The 13915-nt window shown below is 45.0% G+C and overlaps 1 protein-coding gene across 2 annotated transcripts in view; it reads right to left on the reverse strand.

The window, feature by feature from the left end:
* The window catches only part of ppargc1b (peroxisome proliferator-activated receptor gamma, coactivator 1 beta), a gene marked incomplete at its 5' end in the record, with an annotated part of 86936 nt that overhangs the window by 17054 nt on the left and 55967 nt on the right, over positions 1–13915 (reverse strand). For both annotated transcript variants that reach the window (XM_080502712.1, XM_080502713.1), the window contains 2 exons: positions 3511–3711; positions 7889–8074. In XM_080502712.1, coding sequence (XP_080358838.1) covers positions 3511–3711; positions 7889–8074 — 387 coding nt within the window. The remainder of the gene's footprint in view (positions 1–3510; positions 3712–7888; positions 8075–13915) is intronic.

Genomic DNA, 13915 nt, shown 5'->3' on the forward strand with positions numbered 1-13915 from the left:
GAATGTGAAAGCTTTAAATGTTGAAGGAGAAGTTCCTCTGAAGCAGAAACATCTCCGGCAGCAGAAAACTTCATCTGGCGAAAAGATGATTAGAAGTTTAAAGTGGAGCCCATCTGTCCCCGAACTCCACGTCATTACATCCCAATCTGCTGTTTAAGTCCTCAAACTGTTTCAGATTGCTCTTAATTATTGTGAAAAAAAAACCCCAAAAAACCCCACAATTTGCATTTTTCCAACATGAAAAAAATCTGACCGACTTCTCCTTTGACCTTCAGTGTCATTTCTCACTTCCACGGAGGCAGATTGAGCAAGAAGTTATGAACCAGCCTTGTTTTAATACAAGCTGCCTGAAAACCAAGGTGCCTCCAAGGTCGGGGCGCGGCGGCGCGGGTCGTGTTGTGAAGGTCGTCTTTGTTTCAACAACAGGCGGAGGTGAGGGCAGGTGGCCCGGGGCGACGTCGCCGTACCGCCGGACCTTTTGTTTTGGGCTAAACAAGACCATCATGGCGTTTAAACGTGCGGCAGCTGAACAGCCGGAGGTATTTTTTTGGGGGGGGGGTTGGACTGTCAAACTACACTGATTATACTGAAACATCTTAGGCCATTTGAGTCGTTATCGTTTCCACCAATTTCAAAGGAATGCTCCCTCCTCTGGTCAGCTTTCCTTCTGATATCAGTCGGTGTACGATGCCAGCTTTTTTTTTTATTTTAGAAAAATGGCTTCTAATGGACTTACAACAACTTGTTTTTGTATGAATGTTACAGTTGTAGCTTTGGTGATTAAAGGGGCTTAAAGGAGTCATTATGTAAAATTCTCTAAAGGTTTTCCTGCAGTACTAATCGTCGCCATACCTGGAACGACGCCCCAGAAGTAAGGAAAGTCCTTCCTCTCTCTCTCCTCGGCTTGTTTCAGTTTTAAAAAAGTGTGTTGCTCCAACCAGCCAATCAGAAATCAAACCCTAGATAGTGTCATCGGGGGTTTCGCCAATCACAATCAAGGTAGGCTCCTCCCCCTTTGACTCCTCCCACAATCAGGCAGCTCTGCTGTGGCACATGGCACCACCAGAGGAAGTACTTCCTCCTCTTCCTATAAATGGGCATGTGTGGGCGGAGCCAGTCCAGCTCACACAGACACAGCAGATTCGGAATGCAGCTCCTATGATCCAATATTCAAATGGAGGGAAAATCAAGTAAAAGCTGGATTTGGATGCAATAAAGTTAAAATATAACGTTTCTGGAGCAGCGAGACCATGTGAAAGTTTTAAAAAGCTGTATAATATGACTCTTTTCATATTACAATATGATATGTGAGCACTTATAGAGGTGATTTTATTCTCATTTTGCTCTTTCACGTCGCATTAAAAACGCATCTTAACCAGGCTTTCACAACATGTATAATCACAATGAGTCTGTAAAACATTGTGCAGCTGCACTCCAGTGAGCGCACCGACAAGATAATACATATAAAGACATTTCTCAATTATGCACGTGTCTTCCTAACTATTTACCTTCTCTTTCAGCTACTACTGTATTTAATCTGCTCAACTCAGTCAGGGTTCATTTGTCGGTGTCATTTTTGTAACTGCGCCAAAGAAAAGTGAAAAAATAAAAAAGTCTTAAATTTGGGATTTGCAGCTCTATTTGTTTCTGAACGACACCTTTCTAGATATTCCTCGCTCCGCCTCCCGGCCCCGTTGATCCCTCCTCAAATCTGAAGCAGACTTTTTTTTTTTTTTTTATCAAAGATTAACAAATCTCGACTGACAGATTTGCTCCTACCGTTCGGCGGTTGCGAATTAAAAAAGGCAGAGCGGCCCGGTTCATGTTTATACTGCAGGTATAAAAGTGCAAAACAACAGCATCTTTGTCGGCCGCCGTCGAAGCGGCGCGGGCACGAAAACCCTGCGAACCTTGCTGCGAAATACAAGTCAAATTAGGGAAGCGGGCTGGATTCATCCTGACAAGTGCAATAAGGCCACTTTACAGCGGTAATCATAAGTCGTTTATTGCAGCCGAATTGCTTCCTGCTTCAATTAAAGCGCCACGGTCGCGGCGCAGGCCTGCATTTCTCTGGCAGCGGGGTGAAAGAAAAGGGAGGAGGAAAAAAAAAAAAAAAGAAGTAGGGCAGGATTTTCAGTGTAAAGGGAGGCGACAATTTGCTGTTCTGGTACCGACGAGACGGAGGCTTCAGAGGGAGGGAGGGAACAAGATCTGTTCCTAGAAGTCTGGTACGGGGAAGGATGGAGGGAGAGAGAGAGAGAGAGAGAGAGAGAGAGAGAGAGGGGGGCCTCCACTAACACAGTGTGAAGAGAAAGAGGGGGGAAAGGGGTCGAAAACATGCCAACAGCCGCTGCACCAGCGTGGACTTTTCACTACTTTCACATTCTGATCTACGATTTGTTGTTGACAAAATATTAAAGTACTGCAAAACTGAATCGCATGAACTACAAACATTAATAACGGGAGTACACACATACTCTTTTGGACAGACGACGGAGTTGGATTGTCATCACAGAGACTCTCAACTCGAAAAGTCCCGGGAGACTCTGGTAGGGTTGTTTTTGCCGTCGTTTCCACGGCGACGGAGTTGGAGCGTTCCCCCCCTCAACAAAAAAATGTTGTGTTTTCGTGTAAACGTGAACCCAAAACGCGACGGAAGTTTTCAGCTTGTAAACGAGGTCGTAGCGTTGCAGAGGGAGATCTGATAAGATGCATTCAGGGACAGATTAAACAGGAGTAGATGACTTTAATACGTGTAAATTTAAAAAAAAAAAAAAATTGTAAAAAAAAAAGAAAATTACGTTTGAATTTGATTGTAAAACTTGAAAAATTTCAATTTTTATAGAAAAAGGATAAAACAGAAAAAATTATATTTGATCATTAGCTCATTTTTGTCTGCTAAATCAACAGAAAACGTCTGATCCCGTCTTAAAAGCCACTTGTCGCTGGAACAAAGTAAACATTTATTTGAAATCAATTCCATTCTCCTCCTCCTGTTTCATGATTTAATCACTGCTTAACGAACATTAAACCCCCACAGCTCCACACCAACAAAGACTTGTGTGACTCCTCAAATTCTTTTTCTTTTTTTTTTGGGGGGGGGTACCGAATCAGTCGGTACGGGACTGGATGAAAGGTTACTTTGTGCTTCGCGCCTCTTTTTCCTGGAGTTGAAGGGAGACTTTGAACCTCGCGGGACGACGAGGGGGAACATGAAGGTTGGCCAACCCGGCGCAGATTAAGACAGTCGAGGAGAGTCGAGGCACGGCGAGGGCGGGGGGGTGGAGGGGGGGGTCCGAGGGGGGTGGGCGGCGTTTGAAGCGAGCTTAAAAGGGACTCGCTTTCGATTCGTGGAGCGGCGAAACGGAAAGCGCGAGGCTATCTGAGGTGAAAGTGTCAGACCCCCCGAAGATATCTGTTGCATGAGAAAGGGAAGGGGAGGTGGAGGCGGCGATTGCGCAACGTCACTCCGACGTCAAAGGCGAAAGGCGGCGGGAGAAACGCTCTTACTAGTGACGGGTCCTCCGTCTCGGCCCCCAGGGGCTGGCTGAAGTCCTCGGCGCCGAGGGGAAGGCCGTTCTCCTCCTCCTCTCCGTGGCTGGGCTCCTCCACCAGGGCGGGGAAGACGGAGAGGCCGCCCACCTCGGCGTCCACCATGCCGTCCAAGCTGTCCGTGAGCGCGGCGAGCAGGGCCGCATTCTCCTCTTCTATCTGCAGGGGGGGGGGCACAAAAAGCGAGAAAAATCATCAAACCGGCCCGAAAAATTAAGAAAAATAACGACGACAACAACTGCAGACGTTTAATCGCAGAGTGCGACACCATCAAAAGCCTTCAGAATGTCCACATACGGCCACCATTATCTTTTTTTTTGGAAGACGATTACTCTCTAATGGCCTCCCTTTCAGTTTGGCTTCAAGCGCGGTCGTTCTCAACACCTATGAATACTTTTATTGACAGACAAATGGCTCCCCGTACGAAACTGCTCATTTTACACGTCACCTCAACCTTTATGTCGCTTATCCGCTCCAGCAAAAAAAAGGAGAGAAAAGGTACATTTCCCACAGCTCAACACAACACAACACAAACTGGCGTCTTTGTATTAAAAAGGACAGATGATTGGAGGGCGGCCGGTTCTGGAAGTGAATCGACGGGTTGAGGGACAATACAATACTTAATAATAACAAGTTAGCACGTTTTACTATGCATAAATCATTATAAAAAAACACACAAAAATGCAACAGTCTCATAACTTTGATAATAAATAACATTTAAGCCAATATATTAATGATATTGTATTAACAATTTATTTAAATAGCATTTAAAAATTGCACTGAAAATGTAATAATGCACAAATAGCAATTTTGTCAGAAATATGCATAATGGATGATATAGTGATCATATTTATACATTGTGGGTACAGATATGTGGATATGAGGATCCGATACTTTCTCTGTTGGCATGTTTGTTCTTACCACTTATAACAGAATTGGAAAGGAAAAAAAAAATATTGCACATTTATTCTTAGCATATATAGATATCGCACAAGACTGACTGGACTGTGATAAATTCTATGTGTATTTATGGCCACTGGCTCGATAATGACTTTCTTTATACGACTTACGAAAAAACAAGTCGTTTTTTTAGCTTGCATTGACCAAATACCTTGTTTAAGACAACTCAAAATGACATTTAGAAAAAGCGTTCAACCTCAGGATTGGACGAGTTAACAAATATGGTAGATACTTTCTGAATTTCCGATCCATCGCAGCAAAACTTGATGATCTTTAGATCCTTTGGAAACGAAAGACAGAATCTCTTTCTACTAACAAGGTCATTTCCTCTTTTTCTCCTGCATTTTACCCTGAATATAGGACACATGTTGATTTATGTACAAGTATTATTCCATTCAGTCAGCACTTTCAAAAACAACATGCAATTCCGTTCCGAGTTAAAGGTCAAAAAGTGAAATATGTAGGAGGTGTAGTTGATAATCGCTGCTTGATGTATGAAGCTCAGGAGATCGAATGAAACAAGACTCCTGCGCCTGCAATCTTGTAGAAAATGTTGTTCACTGGCACAGATAATTAACTACACGGAAATAACGTCTCGTGCTTATATTATTCTTTTTTTTTTTTTCCCTCAAGAGCTGCTTCACATCAGACTCCACCCATATGAATCATTTTCACGAGTCACGAAGTGAAAATAACCGATTCGTGTGTGGAAATGATCATCTTCTGCTAATGTTTTGATGTCACTACAGAATCGCCGATTTAAGTCAAATCTGCAGTTATTCCCAACACTTACATTAGTGTTCTCATAATGAATGCGTTAATTTTGTGATTAATTTAAAATGTGTGAATAAAATAAATATCTAGTACAAGTCTTAAGTAGAAAAAGATGCGATTAAATCGATTTTAAATTAATTGACATCACTAATTTACATATATTAACATTTTGCAGCAGGAGAAATCTAAAATATAACGCTATTAACTGTGGGTATTGAAAATATTTGTACAGAAGCTGTTTTTGGGTTCATTTTATATCTGTTGAGATGAATTTAAGAGAAAAATGGTGATTTATTGACACACAAGTTAAACAATCAGATGTTTTTATCCAAGAATAAGAGTTGTGCACATGCACAGTAAAGACGGAGTAAAGCTGGAATGTAAATGAGGATTCATCAATCACACATTAATAAAGATCTGTTCTTATGTTCTACATTGATCTGAAGGATATTCTCGACCCGGGTCAAAAGTAAGCTGGATGGTGTCATGAAGGCTGACATGATGTAAGTTCTCCTCATATTTATGATCTCAGTCTCACCTTTGGCCTTTGTAATGAGGGAATCACAACAGTTTTGCTGAAACAAAGATTTTTTATTGAAAATCGACCGCTCGGCATCACTTTACGTGATTAATGTTTTTCAGCCCGGTTCTCCACCATCTTGGCTTTTCTGTGATAATGTGCCATACACTGATTTCTAGCTCTAATTTCTACACTAAAAAAAAAAAAAAAGGCCAATTAGCAGAGAAAAAGAGTGTATATCTGTAACTACGGTCCAAATTTTTGGCTTCTTTTTCATCCATTCCATCTATCCTGACACACACACACACACATACACGCCAGGGTTGTTTACTGTTATGGAGCTGCCATCTTGCTGAGAGCAGGGTCTGGTGGCGAGGTGATAGCACGGCTGGCCTACGGGAATCCGGCGAGCTTCATTCATCTGTCTCTCTCCTCTATCATGCACCTCGATCTGTCCCCGCCTGACAAACTGTTTATTATTAAATGTATTCCCCGTCTCTCAAGCTTTCCGCCTCCATTTTTCCCCGTCTTTCCCCCCCCCCCCTGTTGAGATTTAAAAGTGCAGTCGTCAATATCCTCAATCAGACTTTAAAGTACCTGCTTTTCAACACGCCTTGATTAAACCTCCATCTGAAAAGCCAGGGTCATTTATTACCATTATAAAATCTCCCAGGCTGATACCCAGATTACGCCGCAACATTTCAAGTTAAAAAACGCATCGCTTAGTTTTTTTTTTTTTTTTTTTAAATCTCTAAGGTTAAACAAAAGCCCTGCCACACAAACATGATCAATGCCTCCCAACATGGGATTAGTTTACGATAGGCGGCTGTGAATAAGTGCGTTATTGACAGACAGGACGGAGAGTGGCGTCTTTCGTCTCCTCATCACTCTATTCATTACTCGTGTTTATAACCACACGTCGCCAACCGCCTGCCCTGCTGTATTAGTGTGATCGATACCGTATTGGCACGAATATTATATAGCAGGGGAACTGAGAGAGCTTTAAAAAAAAAAAAAAATTCCCCTCGTTAGATGTGTGTGGGTGACGGAGAAGACGCGCTGGTCACATGAAACTGTACCGTGAGAGAAAGTTATCCCGGAAAATGATGTCTGTGGGAAAACAAAAGGCCGAGCTGCAGGAGAAAATTAGGCTACGGAGCAAATGAAGACGTAAAAAGAGTGACAAATAAAAGATTCGGGGCCCTCCTTGAATCTTTACTTTCACTAAAACGCAGAAAACGAAGGTAAGAAGATTGCAACAGAGACTTGAGGAGGTCGACTGTTCTCCTGAAGATCACGTCGTCCGTTACTGTTAATGCGGTCCTCCTCATATTCCCTGACAGGCCCGACCGCGCCAGTAAAGTTTTGTTTTGCGTCAGCAGCCGGAAGACAAACACTCACTTAGGCCTGGCCTAATGGGGATCGAAGCGGGGATAAAAACCTGGAGACGAGCAGCGTTTACCTCGCGTACGTTCCCATCATGCTTTGCCCGTCTTCATTTAACCAATACTCCGCGGCGCGTCGCGACATCAGGGCAATTTCCACCGGCAGAGTTGCATTACACAGCCAATGATCTGGACCTAAACGCTACTTTATATCCGTGTTGTTGTCTTTTTATTCTCCAGACGCACTCGATTCAGCGTCTCTAATGGGACGGCAGGACTTGGCTGCGGCTGGATACCTACAGACAATCAATGGTCCGGGGGTTTTGTCTTTCACGACACGGACGGACGGAGAAGGGTATTCCCCGAACGGACCCAGGAACGGCACCGGATACCGGAGCCAAATGTCTTTTTACTGGACTCCTGTAGAGGCTGTAAGACCGATCCAAGACCCATGGCCTGTTTTCGATCATCGTCTTATAAACTGCATAACTGCAAATTACATTCTTGGCAGCGCCGTCGAGGGCATGCTGCACGTCTTAACGTCAGCCTGGGGGATCGGGGGGGGGGGGAGGTCTGATGTACCAAACACTCCTTATTAAAGATGTGCTCCACCACAGAAATAAACGACTGATTGAAACTCTTATTTACTTCAAAAATAAGAATCCCCGTTTTCTTGCGTTTGCCGGCGGGGGCTCACCTCAAACAGCTCGTCCGCCGTGCTGTAGTGGATGGAGGCCGGCGACACGCCGGCCGGCTGGTCGCTGCACCACGGCAGCTCGCTGAGGCAGTTGACGCTGTCGAAGTCGCTGGTGTCCAGTTGGGAGAGGTCGATGTCTGGGAAGTCGGTGTCCAAGCGGTCGGAACACACCTCCTCCTCCCCATACTGCAAGAGGGAAAGAGAAGGGAACGTCAAAAAAATAAATAAATCACGCATCAGCAAACTAAACAAGAAAACAAAAGTCACACAAGTGAGGAACTTTTTAACGTGAGAATCTAAAAGAATGGAAGTGCTGATCTCAGCTGGAGGAGATGTGAAGAAGTTAAAAATGTCTGTCATGTCATGACAAAGAAAAAAAAAAGCGCTCCGCGAAGCACAATCAGTCAAAGAGTCAAAGCAGGTGTTTTTCTCTGAGGCTCGATGCCTTGTTAGAATCAGAGTTCCCGTCCCCGACGAGGCCACGCGTTCTAAAATATGCATGGGGCCCCAAGTTGCCATCGTACTGTAGATCCACTGTCTGAGTCACAAGGAGCGCTCGTCCACGGCCCCTTCATCTCTCAACAGCTACTCATTACCGATAATGAGGCTTCCATGTTCGAGGAGGTTCAAGAACTGAAACCAGCCGAGGCGTCAGCCGCGTCGCGATGCGGCATTAAGACGTAAAATGTGTCACATACGCTGGCAGTCGTTGTCGAAGAGGCTCCCCGAGCACTTAACCCGCACGTCTGCCTCCAAGCTCACGACAAAGTGCAACCGTGACCCGAGAGGTCCTCGGGTGATTAGTTCCCCTTCGTTGGCTGATGGGATGTTAATCAGCGAAATGAGCTCCTCTGTTTACTCCATCTGATCTGTGGACTCTTTGGTCACGGTGGCACATCGAGCTGTTTTTTTTTTTTCCTTCTTCATTGTGTGCAGTCATTAAGTCAGAAAAGTGTCGTGAAACCATGAAACAGCCTGGTGAAAAGTCACAACACGTGATCTGTACTTAAAAATGACTGAGCAAACTGGGAAGGGTAGAATCAGAAGGTCTTCTTTTAGGATGGTAAACTTCCCCATTTTTACATAATTGTGTTTTTTCCGCAAGTGTTTGCTCAGACTTAAACTTTGCAAACAACTTTGGGAACATGTTTAGACCCCTTCAAGCCAATTCAGAGCCTTGGGAGACCTCTCTTGACCCTATTGAGGCTTTTCCCGACAAAGAACCACTGTCAGAGCCCCTACAAGTCCTGACCTCCGAAGGAAAAGGACATTTCACTCCTCAGTAGGTCTTGTGGAGGAACAATTACCGCCCTAAACCTTCCAGTCAAGACGTTCACTGACCCGTTAAACCTCCTGAAAGGCCATCAGAACTTCTCACAAACACCATCAAGGATCCTTGAACGTCTTTGGAGATACTTGAAATGTCTGCAATTCTCTCAACATGTGTTCAATTCTCTGAAAACCGCTGCTTAAATCTTACAGATTGCATTCCTTCAGGACCTGGAGGCAACGGGGCTTGACCCTTTGAGACGCTTTTGAAACCCCCCCCCAACTCTTGAAACCCTCATGAAACAGCCTCATAAACCTTTTCGAGAATCCTTCAAATGAGCTCAAGAACGTGTGAAAATTTCATGCGACTTCCTGAAACTTCCGACTTCCTCCTCCGACACACAAAGAACTCAAACTCTCTGCCCGCGGCAGGAATAGTAGCCATGTGGTTTAAAGTCACAGCACATGGCTTCCATTCAGACAGAAACACACCACACACACACACACACACACACACACACACACGGACCGCGTCATTGTGAGAAGAAGAGCAGGAAGTGTGTATACGTGACTCACAGTAAAAGGAAATGTCAGAAGTCTCTGAGGGGAAGGACGATAAAAGAGGGGGGTCAAAAAAAAAAGGAGGAGAAAGGAGGAGGGAAGTCTTATGGAGTGAGAAGCAGTCAGACTGGATTGTTCAAAACAAGATGTGCTTACTCAATGTGTGTGTGTGTGTGCGTGTGAGAGAGAGAGAGAGAGAGAGTAAACGATCAACATATGTGAATGTATGATGAGGAAATGTGTTTGTAACTGTAACTGTGTGTCACACACGTACACACACACACACACACACACACACACACACACACACACACACACACACACACACACACACACACACACACACACACACACACTTCCTCTTCGCCGCGCCGACAGACAGGGTCGACCAGTTAAACGGTCGCACAAACTGAACTAAACAGACGGTTTTTCCGTTCACTATCAGTTTCCCTCAGAGATGATCCGTCCTGAAACCCACTTTAAACGACCAATTCTAAACAGTACTGTTATTATTATCATCTTTATAACTTTTAATCAAGATTATCACAACTAAACTAAAATATCCCAGCTTGAATCAAACTGCTTTACAGCTGATTAATGAAGAGACTGATAAAATAATCCTTTACTATACATGAAGTCAATAAAATCAGGTAAACAGGGCAATTAACAAAAAAAACAACACAATTTACAAAAATGTGATTGCCTTTTATTAAAAAAACAAATAAACAGCATACAAATGTTCATTTGTTTAATCTGGTCGGTGACCCGCAGGCCTCAGTACGACTCGACTCACACGCAACAAGTGGAGACGCCCGGTTATTCAGCTTTTAATTATTCAGCTCAAGTGAAACGCTGATCTGCACGAGCCGCGTCCCTCCCTTCCACCGCCACCATCACGACTGATCATCAAAAAAAAAAAAAAAAACATTATCATAAAAGCAATTACCCAACATTTATATTGGACTCCAACAGCTACCAGTGATCACCAGCCGGTCAACTTCCATGATGAATTAACAAGAAGCTGTAATAATTAATTATCACCAGCTTCCACAAGGCGGAGCATCCTCCTCCTCCTCATCATCATCATCATCAGTCTTCCTCCCTGCAGTCACTGCCTCAATGCTGTATAACTGTTGTTCACACATTTAGAAGTTAAATGTCCACATTGTCGACTTTTTTCCCAGAAAGCCACGTCCCGCTCCAGGTTTTCAATCATTCAGGGATTTTGTTCTCGTCATGATCTCTCGCTTGCACGGCTTTGATTTACAGCCTCATAGTAGCTTGAATACTACTGTTTCAGTGTGTGTGTGTGTGTGTGTGTGTGTGTGTGTGTTATGGTCAAGCAATCGTTTACGGCGTCATAAATTACTGAGCTGAATGACAGTAAACAGTATAAATATGAATATAAAATCCAAGAGCCAATGATGGATGGATGGATAGATGGATGGATGGATGGAGAAGAGAGACAAACCTAAAGATGGGGGCTGTGGAGGGTGGGCGAAGGATGGCGGAGGAAAGAGGGAGGAGGAGGAGGAGGAGGACAGGAAAATAAGGTGGATGCTGGGATGAAAAGGAAGATGTAGGTCAGAATGGAGGAGAAGAAACGGATTGGGGAGGAAGAGGGAGAGGGGAGAGGAGAGGGGGGAGGAGAGGGGGGAGGAGAGGGGGGCAGTCGTGACTGGATGGGGAAACGGAGGAGAAGAAGGGAGAGGAAGAGGGAGGAAACGAAAGAGAGGATGCCCTCTATAAGACCCTCCCATTGCTTCCTCACCCTCCAGTTGCTGATGCAGGTGTGTGTTCTCACCTCGCCGTGTGTGTGTGTGTGTGTGTGTGTGTGTGTGTGTGTGTGTGTGTGTTCGTTAACATGCGGCTCACATCTCCCTCACGTGTGTCTGACTCATCCCCCTCCGCCACTCGTTCGACGCTCAGCTCATCGCTCTCTCTCTCTCTCTCTCTCTCTCCTCTTTAATCTCACGCTCCTCTCCTCCGTCTTCCCTCATCAGGCGTCCTCTCTCCTCCACCTGCTCTATCCTTCATCCACCATCCTCCTCCTCACTCCCTCCACCTTTATTCCTACCTTCCTTTTAACTCTCCTTATCTTTTCAACGTCTCCTTTTCTTGATTTTTCTCCTTTTCTTTTCTTCTCTTCCCTTTCTTTTCCCCCCAACAATTTACTCCTCATTTGCTCCTTCTCTTTCCTCCTCGATCCCACTTCATCTTCATTCCCATTTCCCGACCTTCACTCCGTTCCTCCTTTTCTTCCTCTCCCCTGCGCCTCGGCTTCATCGCCCTCTTTTCCTTCTTGCTCTCCCTCACGCTTACCTCCTGTCTAACTTTCTTCTCTTCCCTCCATCTCTCTCTCTCTCTCTCTCTCTACACCCTCACTTGTGATCTCGCTCTCTTCTCCCCTTCTTTTCATCCTCTCCATCTTTCCCTCTCTCATTCTTCCTCCACCTTATAAACTCGGGGAGGACAGGCTGATTGATTTCTTTGTTTCCACTCGGCCTCTTTTCCTCCTCCATCATCCCTCCATCTTTCCCCTCTTCCCTCGATTACCGCCGTCAATCAATAAAAACATCCTTGGGCATGACACACACACGCACGCACGCACACACACACACACACACACATACAAAGCAACACACACAGAACACATGTGACACGCATGTTAAGAGCGCCGCTGCAGCAGCAGAAGGTCGGCCCCCGTGTGGTCGCGGCGCGTCGGCCACAGCGTTGCGACGCGACTCGAGAGACGGCGGGAGGACGGAACGGCGCCGCCGCTCGGCAGGAAGCGCCGCCGCCCACCTCCGCCCACGCTCTGCTCAGGTTTCATTTTTCCTGCAGACTCTCGCGGGACACGATCGCCGCACATCCTTCTGATTGTCTGGCGGCGCCGACCTCTGACCTCGAACGTCCACTAACATGCTTCTGTTGGTTTAAGAGCGATAGTCCATGAAGGTCGCAGCAACGTGGAGTAACCATGGAATTGTTCTCGCCCTAAAAACACTTGCCGGGTTGATATGAGGATGTTGAAACGCACCGTTTTCGTTTCTGGAAGGTTTTCGTATTTACACGCGCAACGTTTTGGAAACGAGGACCGTTTGCGTGTAAATGGCAGAGACGCTTGAAAGCGATGTAGTTACCATGCCAGGCCAGGAGATGGCACTGTTGTTTGTTTTTGTAATGAGAACCACACATGCACAGAAAACACAGATCCCATTTGTATGGAAAAGTTGTGTTTTCACACGTTTCGGAGATGGGACGTATTTCAAAAGTTCCCAATTGGGAGTCATTTTCAAAAAGTTGTGCTTCTCCATCTAACACCTAACTAAAGTTTTGCATTTTCACGTGAAAACGGGACCGAATTTGTCTTCACCTCTTGTACAAATGCTCCCGACTCGCTCGTTTCTTCTTCGACATCCAATAGAAATGTGTGAGCGGATTTGTAAGCCCCGCCCCCACTGTTTTTTTTTTTTACCATGTTTTTTACGGCTTCAGGTATTGGCTCAAACCTAACCGGGGCAGGTGATGGACGTGGGCCGTGATCGAAGATGTCGCTCAAAACCTGAAACACATCAACTCAAAATGGGACTTTTTTTGTTGTTGTTTTTTTTAAATAAAAATCTACAAACAAATCTTTTTTATTGGAATTAAAACAGCAGCAGCACATGTTCCTTCTTGTGTTTGCCCCATCTTTAATTCACCTCCATTGTTCACGTGATCCCACTTCAGTTACAATAGATTTGAGTTGTAAAACTGTTTAATGTATCAGAGATTTTCAAAACAAAACTCAATCCCCAGCTTCTGTGTCTCAAAACTCCACTCAGAACACAAGTGTTTGCTTATTTAGCAATAATTGGCGGAAACATTGTTAGCGCGCGGCATCAAAGGCAGAGAGAAGCGATTACGCTGAAGTGGCTGTGGGAAGTTTTTTTTGGCGGCTGTTTTTGATGCTGGTTTCCTTTTGAATTTTAATTTTCTGATTGACTTTCAAATCTCATGAAAACGGCCGAGAAATCCAATTTGAACATGGCTGCTGCTGCCGCCGCTCTCGATGGAAGACAAAAGACTTTCTGGACGTTTCATTTCTCGGGAGCAAAATTCCTCTAAATGCGGCGTTCTAGGAAAGCGTGAGCGGAAAGGAAATCAGCGTCCGATGTTTTAGGACGCCCGTGTGGAATCTACCACCGACTGAAG

Source organism: Blennius ocellaris (assembly GCF_963422515.1).
Source record: "Blennius ocellaris genome assembly, chromosome: 9".
Classification (NCBI taxonomy): domain Eukaryota; kingdom Metazoa; phylum Chordata; class Actinopteri; order Blenniiformes; family Blenniidae; genus Blennius; species Blennius ocellaris.